The sequence below is a fragment of the Sparus aurata genome, chromosome 11, assembly GCF_900880675.1.
Source record: "Sparus aurata chromosome 11, fSpaAur1.1, whole genome shotgun sequence".
NCBI lineage: Eukaryota > Metazoa > Chordata > Actinopteri > Spariformes > Sparidae > Sparus > Sparus aurata.
Window position 1 is genome coordinate 5,629,015 of NC_044197.1, and position 8,937 is coordinate 5,637,951.

Consider the following 8,937-nt stretch of genomic DNA (forward strand, 5'->3'; position numbering starts at 1 on the left):
TTGTGAGCATGAAAGAGAAAAAAAAGTAAAAGGAGAGAGGGAGAACGAGAGGATGTGTGTGTGTTTGGGGGGGTTGATACGGTCCCTGGTACCATAATATGAAATCAAAGTTTGAGTTAACCCCTTGTGTAAATAAGCCAGTGGGGGAGTGTTTATTTTCTCCCTAGAAGCAGCGAGAGGCTGGCTCCACTGGGACTCCAGGTCCCCCTCTCCCATCCACATAACATAACACTGCTGCCCTAGTATTCTCTGCCTGTCTCCTCCGCCACCCGCCCCCTCCAAAAATCAGATAAAATAAAGTATAATTGGCCAGATCAGCACTGGCTTGTTGTTTCTCACATTAGAGTTTATGAGAAAGAGCCATCTTGTGTGGCCTCTGAACATAACACTCCTCCTCATCCTCCCTCTCCCCCTCCTCCTCCACCACCTCTGGGTGGGGTTGCTGTTTATCATGTTGCTCTCTGTGGTCTTTTTACACTGCGAGCCGCAGTAGGGAGACGAAGAGAGACAGCACCTGGCTACAGGCCCAACTGGCTCTTATCCATGCCCAGATAAGCTCTGTCCTCCCTATTTCTCTACACACAACATGTTGCTATAAAACAGAATATAGGTCATTTGGTATCTTGAGATTTTGAACATGGCACTTAAAATAGGAGATGTTAAAGTTTAGCTTTCAAACAATGAAGCTCTAATACATGATCAGAACCAAAGTCAGTCTTATATTACGCAGTAATACTGTATGTAAGGAATTCGGTATGTTCTGTAGGTAGGAACTGCAAATAAGTTTTAGATTAATTTGGACAATATAAAGCTTTTTGTGTGTGTTGGGTCATTTAATTCACATTGAAAATAGGTTTTAAAAGCAGATTTAATTTTTTTATTACTTTCATAAACTATGTTTGTATTTACTTGGAATTTATATCGCCAAATAAATCCTGGATTGGCTTGACAACAAATAAAGAAAACTTAACAAATAAAAACTTTACTTGACCTCCTAATTTACCCCGATTGTTGTGCCTTTCATTCTCTATAATCTGAACATAAAGTTAGAGGGCCTTCGTCGGCAGCTGCAGGAGGCAGAGGATGAACTTGTTAAAGTGCGGAGGGAGCTAATTGAGACTCACAGAGAGCTCCAGGATTGTGCCCAGGATCGGGACAAACAACGAAAAGAAGCCCTGGACCTGAGAAGGCTCTTGGGTGATGAGACCAGAGAGAAAGAGGCCATCCAAGCCTCCAACCAGGAGCTGAGAGCTTTCATCAAGAGAGCAGAGGGTGACAACAGCAGGTACGTCTGTCACATGGTACTGGTGATTTAGTAGCTGTGATCGTCTAGCAGTGATAGATATGTGTTTTTTGTAATATTGATATTAATCTCGACTAGCTTGAGAAGAACTGTGGAGGAGAGGGAGCAGAAAGTTGCCGTCTTAGAGGAATGTAAGAGCTCGATGCAACAGGAGGCAATGAGTCTACGGAGCAGTATGAGAGAGCTTGAGAAGTCTCGCCTGCAGGCACGCAGAGAGCTGCAGGAGCTGCGCAGACAGGTAAAAGATTATTGAGGTAACTGCTTTCCATCTGATTTATTTCAAATAAAGGATTTCCTTCAAGTAGTGTGTGCCATGTTAAAATGAGCAGGTAAAGGTCCTCGAAGGCGAGAACGGCCAGCAGAAACAGGAGCTGCGAGAGCTACAGGCCCGGGTATGTCAGGAGGAGCAGAAGGAGGAGGAGGCGCGTCGCGAGGCTTTCACTCTCAAGCAGAGAGTGTTGGAGTGCGAGGCTGGCAGAGAAGCAGCGCTGAATGAGGTAGAAGGCCTCCGGGAATTAGTCTGTTAACAACATGCTAGAGCAAACATTCCACCTTTGAATACATATTTGAAGAATACCTGCCATACTCACACAGAGACTGAGAACATGAACCACAACACACTGGATTTTCTGCAGTGATGAGTTGTCCTGAATTTGATTTCGAAATGAAATTTGGATATGAAATTGCACACTACCTGAAGAAAAAAATTAAAGTTAGTATGCGTGGCATACAGCAAAGCAGAGTGTGAGGACATTTAGCCTCTGTATTCTATAAAACTGTTTTTTTTTAACCTTTAATGTCCCATAACCCTTAGATTTTCAGGGTCACCATATTCTCATGACCCCAGCAGTTAGTCAAGTGAATAAATGGCATTTGTTTGCTTCTAAGAGCACAGAGGCTCCAAATGACTCTAAATGGGTTCCTCATTATGATGATAAATTTGAAGCCTGGTTAATTTGTCTTTTTGGAAATGAAGTACAAATATCTATCACCGGTCTTTGAAATATCCCCTGACCTTGTCTGCATGCCAGTCATCTCAGCCCTGAGGTTGAGAAGCTCTGCCATGAAGGGATAAAGAAAGGATTTCATTCCCAAAGTATATTGTTTCATTGTATACCTCAGTCATGATATGTGTACCTCATAACATCTGATGACACAGTTAAGAAGATATTTACAGAGAACTATCAGTGAACTTGTCATCTCAAAGCACATTAACCCTTTACAGAAACCATGTCCCTGTTTTTTAAACAGTGTTCAAGGCGATGTTTCTTCAGGAATTACACTGCAGTGTTGTTAATCATTGTTTTTCACTGCTGCAGTTAGAGTGATGTTCAGCACGTTGTCCATATTTTGGCAAATGTGGCATCCCTTTACATTTACCCACTGTCTTGGTAAAACCCATGACAAAAGAATTTAAGGAAGGGAATTTAACTAAGGGATTTTCATGTAAACCATGTCTGTAGATTCGATGAAATGGGCTTTCCTAATCTGGTGACATCTGCATTCTTGCCTTCAAAAGTGTCTGTTTGTGTCATCTTATTGATTTTAAATCCTCTAAAAGTAATTATGGCCTGGATATTGCTTATGTCATAATCTACTGTATAGAATTAATACATGCAGGAGTAGTAGAGAAAATTAGGTTTGTCTTGCACCCAGGTTGTCGGTCTGCAGCGCCGTGTAGTGGAACTGGAGACGGCAAAGCATCAAAACCAAGAGCTGCTTGAGGAAAGAGAGGCTTATCAGCAGCAGTTTGACCAACAGAACAGAGTGACCACTGCCCAGCTGGAAGAGGCACTAGAAGACGCCAGGATCCAGGTGAAAGAGCTCTCAGTGCAGGCTGGCTTCGCTGAAAGCAAAGTCCAGGGCCTGGAAGAGCAGCTGGGCCTAGTCGATGCCAAACGCAGGGACCTGGAGCTCAAGTTGGCGGGATTGTGTTCAGCTCTGCGCCGCACTGTTGGCACTGGCCATAAGAGGCTTTCAGGCACACCAGGGTCCTGTAAGCGCTCTCCCTCTCCCTGGAGAAACCACCTGCAAATAAAAGGTACACTTTTATAATGAGGTGTGATGATGCTGGTTTTGCTATAAGCCAAGCATTTATGGGTGTGTTCTCTGGTTAGGAGGAGACACTGTGAAAGACGGATCTGTGTTCTCCTTGTCTCATGGCGAAGATGAAATGGACGTGGAGTTGCACACAGCACTTCGGGAGTTCCAGCAGGAACTCAGGGGCACACAAAGAGACCGGGTATATTTGAATCCATCAATCTTAAGTTTAATTAACTTTTTTTTTCAGCAGAATTTCTGGCACTTTTTAACCTAACATGTCTTCCGTCAGGATGAAGCCACGGCTCAGATAGTTAGTTTAAATCAGCAGTTGACAGAGCTTCAGAGCAGCAAGGATAGGTCGGCCACCCAGCTGCGACACCTGCAGAAGTCCTTGCAGCAATCAGAGCAGGGTAAGAAAACCAGTAGATCCAACAAACGCAATTAATGTCAGTTATAAAGTCTGTTCAGGCATACATATATAACATATTCTTCCAGAAAAAAGAGCAATGGGAGAGCGATTGCACGAAGCACATACGTCCCTTTCCCTGCAAGAAGAAGAAGCACATCGTGCAGAGAGGGAGAAGAGAAGCCTTGAGGAGGAGATAGCGCAGTTGAGGACTTGTCTGCAAACTGCTGAGGCTGAGTGCAGAGCACTGCAAGTATGTAAAAGGCAAAGAGATAAATATAACTAAAACACTATGCAGCATCGTCAGTGACATCTCCTTTGCCAATTCCTCCACAGGACAAGCTTGAGCTTTTTCAGAGCTCAGAATCCCGTGCAAATGTAGAACAACGCAAGTTGAAGGAGTCTCTGGAAGCAGCAGAGAACCGGGTGAGCCGTCTGGAGCTCTCCCAGCGCACCCTTGAGGGTGAGCTGCAGAGAGCCCAGCTCAGGGCAGCAGAGCTGGATGCAGAGGCAGGGGCGCTGCAGGAAAGACTCACAGAGCAGAGGAGGAAGCTGTGTGAGAGTGAAGACCGCTGTGCAGCTCTGAGGATCAGCGAGGAGAAATTGGCCACTTCACTGGCTCGAGCTGAGCAGCATGAGAGCCAGCTGAGAGATCAGATCCACAAACTGTCAAACACCCTCAGTGACAACAGGAGCAGCAGTGGAGCGCTGCAGGAGCAGATCACACAGCTGCAGAGGGCTCTGACTGCCAGTGAGCAGGACCGAAGGCTGCTGCAGGTAGTGCATCACCTTATCATCCTCAATACAGGATAAGTGAAAAGATAAATGCAGTAAATTAAGAAGTTATATGTAGAAATGTTGCTAATGTTTTAAGAAAACCATTCCCTCATTGCTGTAACATAAAACAAATCATGTGCACTGTGTATTTCTAACCTCTAAGATTTGCTCCTCTCTCAACATGGGTGTTTGAGTCAAACCGTGCTTCCATTGCTGTGCTTTGATTCACAGTGCAGCTATGTAACCTTCTCAGCTCCACACTAAGCATTTTTTATTTACATTTGCTGCTGTGGTTTTCCTGAAGGACCTCAAAGACTGAGCAATAAAATGCTCAGGCAAGGTCATTAATTCTCCAAGAGTTTCTCAGGAGAGCTTTCCGGTTTTAGTTTGGGACTGCACTTTAAAGATACTGAGCAAACAAAAACATGGCCTGCTTGGTATAAATCTCTTGATTTGCTTATAAGCTGTCAGGTCATTACAGTAAAAAGTGAGAGAAAAAGCCCAACTCTTGCCTGCAACTTTCAACACTCTGTCAAGAACAGTAAAAGAGACAGGATTTAAAGGATGGTGAGAATTGCAGGGTCAGCCTAAGTGCAAACTTGTGTTTTGATGATACTGAGCACCACATTGTGTACATCAACATGTGAATGCCCATAGGAACGTCTGGATAAAACAAGAGATGCCCTTTCAGAGAGTAAGAGGCTGTACCACAAGCTAACAGAGCAGAACCAGAACCTTCAAAGAGCCCAAGAGGACTTAGAGCTCAAAGATTCTGAGCTTGAGAAACATAACAGGACGTTGAAGGAGGTGAGTCACACTGAGATTAAAGTGAAGAGGTGTTAAGTTTTAGACACCATTTTGATGTGTGGACGTTTGACTGTGTCCCAGAGCCTGAAGCAGCAGCAGGAAGCTGAACTGCAGATCCATGAGAGCTCCGAGCAGCTGCAACGAGAGAAGGAGGAACTCCAGGACAGGGTCACCAACCTTCAGAGCTCTTTGCAAAAGCTACAGAGTGAGAGAGCCGAGATGGAGAGAGTGCTGACACGCCTCGCTAAAGACAAGTCAGCCCTTAGGAAGACACTGGAGAAGGTGAGCAGACCTATTTGCTGCACTGGGCTTTAGCAATAGTTTGGCTCTTTGGAGAATGTGTTTATTCTCTTTCTTTCCGAGATTTATACAAGAAGATTGACACCACCCTCATATCTGTAAAGTAAATAATCTACTGCCAGCAACTTAGCGTAACATAAAGACTGTAAATTGGGGGATATAGCGGGCAAAACCCAATGTATTCAACTATTCATTTTTACTGTATTTGTTGGATTTTATGATCAAAAGAATATACAGTACAGGCATTAACATTTATATATATTTATAAGATGTATACTACTTTTCATGTTGTTTAATGTCACACATGAATTTCAGCCTAATCACCAATCACAAAGTGTTCCATATTTCCCTGAATTTGTTTGATTTTCTTCTGGCCACAAAGGTAATTTTTTCCAAAGCAAGGCAGGACGTCGTTACCACAGTGTCATCCATAGTCTTCCATCTCTGGGCAATCACTCTCCTTGCCAAATGCACAAAATACATTAAATAAGTTAAGTAAGTTTTTTCTCAGAAAAAAAATCTGAGGATTTGGGGGCTTTAGCAAAGACTGATTAAATAAGATGATGCAGTCATAGATTGTAAAAAAAACAATACATAGTAAGAGAAAGGACATAAAACTTTTATAAAATTATTATAAAAAAAACCCAATAATAATAATGTAGCACTCATGCAGCTGCTCTGCTTCTGTGGGTGAGAAGTCACAACTAAAACTGTAAAGGCAAGATCCCCCCCTGTGTTGGAACCCAGAACATTAAACAACTTTTGGTAAGGACTAAAAGTTTTGGTGCTAAATGTGAGGTACAATATTTGATATATGCATGGGAGCCAAACCACAAAGGGCTTTAAAATGTAATTAAAAGCGTCTTAAAGTCAATTCTAAAACTGCTGGAAGCCCTCGTACAAATAGAAGCCAGGACTGAAGTAATACACATTTCGTGTTGGTCAGAAGCCTTGCTGCCACAGTCTGGACCGAGGGAAGACGTGCAGTTGCTGAAGCATTAGTGCACATAAATGGATAATATTAACAGTAATATTAATCTCTGCAGGAGGACATGACTTTGGATAGTAATTTGTCATTGATATAAAAGTGTTTGTTCCATTTCTCCACATGTACCTCCTTTTGTCTCACATTGTACAAAGAAATCTTGAAGTGATGGAAACATGTAGGTGGACTGTGAGAACCGAGAGAGGCTCTCAGCTTGGCCTCTGCTACACGCATTACAGGAAGGCACATGAGTGCAGAACAATCATGGTAAAGTCGTTCACATGATGTCACCCTTGTGTTGTTGTCAGGTGGAGGTGGAGAGGCTGAGGAGGGAGGAGGATGCAGCGTCGGCAGCCAGAGAGAAGGAGCAGTTGGGGCAGATAGTCCGTGGCCTGGAGCAGGAGCTGGCTGAAAAGCAGGACGAGTGTCAGGCTGTGCAGGTCAGAGGCTGCTGGGTAATAGACAGGAATGGGGCATGGGTCGCACTGCAAGCAGCTCCTCATCAGATATTAGAAAGACATTTGGAAGATTCAGACAGGGAACTGAAAGTTACTACACCACTGGGCCTTGCAGAAATGTTCACAGACAAGTGTTTCTATCGAGTATTTACAAATATTTACATTTAAATGGTTTGTCTTCCAATTTCTAATTTCTCTTCAATGCAAAATGAAAGAACAGTGGCAAAATTTGGATGCTTTTATTCTAACAGAGTATTTGTACACTCTGGTATTAATGCATTTACTTAATAATAGGTAAAAGATATGAATACTCTAATGATTTTCTACCAGTATGAATCCAGACCCTTTTTACTAACTTCAGCGTACTTGCTTGCATGAAAAGCCTGATATCCCTGCACTCTATTAAAGCATTTAAAACTGCCTTTGAACTGCACATCAGACATAATTCTTAAAAGAAAGCTGCTGCTGTTACAGTGTGATTTCATTTTAGAGAACTAAGAATCTCTGTGAGCCAGGGGTCATTACCTCACTAACCCCAGGGTCAGACAACCTCTGTGCCCCCCCTAACTTCTGCTCACATTCTAATTTCTGCCACACATAAGCACTTACACTCTATTTTCATTCATATAAACTCATCTGAACTGTCTTCAGGCCCAAATCTCCCAGCTGGAGCATGCTCATACACAGCGCCTCCTGGAGGTGACAGCCCGCCATCACCAGGAGTTGACTCTGGAGACAGATCGTCTGAGAGACAGTCAGCTCCAAGCAGAGGAAGCCTTGGAGACCAGGGAGAAGGCCCATCGCCAGAGGGTCAAATGCCTGGAAGAACAGGTATTTTAATTCAAAATGTGTGGATACTTTGTTAGGCAGGTCTTTATTTTGTGCTACAGGTTTATGTTCCTGTTTTTGTGTTTGTCTACCGACCTTTTAATTTGTCTGTTTTATTGCTTTTCCTAGTTGCTGACTCTGAAAGAGCAGCTCGATCAGGAGACGAGGAGACGACAGGCCTATTTCAATCAGATGCTACAACCTGGTGTGTAGGCAGAGACCCTGCAGTGACGTATGTAGCACCTCTGGCTTCCTCATTCACGGCTCCTCTGGCTGCTTCCCAACAACATTATGTTACACACACACAAACACACTCCTAAGGCTTTTGCTCCCACCCATGCACATGTGCACAGCGGATTACATTAATCTGCAGGAAAACTCAACAACAACAAACAATGAGTGTTTTGTTTATGAGCGGACTGGATGTGCCAAATTGTTTTAAGGATTTCCTCTGGCTCGCTACAGCTGGCGTTTCTGCGTCTGTTTACTCTGTGTCATTTTTTAGGAAACACTGTGATGAAAGGTTTCCTTAGTTGGTGCTTTGTCCTCTTATGATTGCTCTTGTACTCATTTGTCATATTGATCATGCACCAATTTTATATGTCATAACCACTGTTTATGTGTCCTAATGAGAATAATTTCCAAATATTTACAATAATTGTTTGCAGATTTCTGCTGTGATTTATTAGTGATTCAGGTCATGTTATAAAGATTATATGGTGTAACTCATTTATTTTATTACGTGTTGTGTTTGACTCAATCAAAAGTACTGTGTGCAAAAGTTGTCATTGTTTTTAATAAACTGGGTGTATCAGAGCACAATTATGCAATTTGTTTTTACGAAAGATGTTGAGATCTGATAATGATGTTTATTCTACTGACCACACAACTTTGTTATGGAAAATGTTTTCTGTGAACTTTGCGAAGGACAGCACTGCCCTTTCATGGCATGTGAGTTCTGGCGTTGGGTTCGCACCATTAAAAGCCTTTGTGGATTTAGTGTTGTGGGTGAGAGAATGACCTTCGCTCT

General features: G+C 43.0%; 1 protein-coding gene across 2 annotated transcripts in view; it reads left to right on the forward strand.

Moving 5' to 3' along the window:
- crocc2 (ciliary rootlet coiled-coil, rootletin family member 2) overlaps positions 1–8,732 on the forward strand; it is a 34,188-nt gene extending 25,456 nt beyond the window's left edge. For both annotated transcript variants that reach the window (XM_030433110.1, XM_030433111.1), the window contains exons 25-37: positions 1,047–1,285; positions 1,382–1,541; positions 1,633–1,800; positions 2,960–3,344; positions 3,421–3,545; positions 3,636–3,756; positions 3,842–4,005; positions 4,089–4,529; positions 5,187–5,336; positions 5,418–5,618; positions 6,930–7,061; positions 7,731–7,910; positions 8,037–8,732. In XM_030433110.1, coding sequence (XP_030288970.1) covers positions 1,047–1,285; positions 1,382–1,541; positions 1,633–1,800; positions 2,960–3,344; positions 3,421–3,545; positions 3,636–3,756; positions 3,842–4,005; positions 4,089–4,529; positions 5,187–5,336; positions 5,418–5,618; positions 6,930–7,061; positions 7,731–7,910; positions 8,037–8,120 — 2,550 coding nt within the window. In that variant the 3' untranslated portion in view covers positions 8,121–8,732. The remainder of the gene's footprint in view (positions 1–1,046; positions 1,286–1,381; positions 1,542–1,632; positions 1,801–2,959; positions 3,345–3,420; positions 3,546–3,635; positions 3,757–3,841; positions 4,006–4,088; positions 4,530–5,186; positions 5,337–5,417; positions 5,619–6,929; positions 7,062–7,730; positions 7,911–8,036) is intronic.
- Positions 8,733–8,937: the final 205 nt, after the last annotated feature.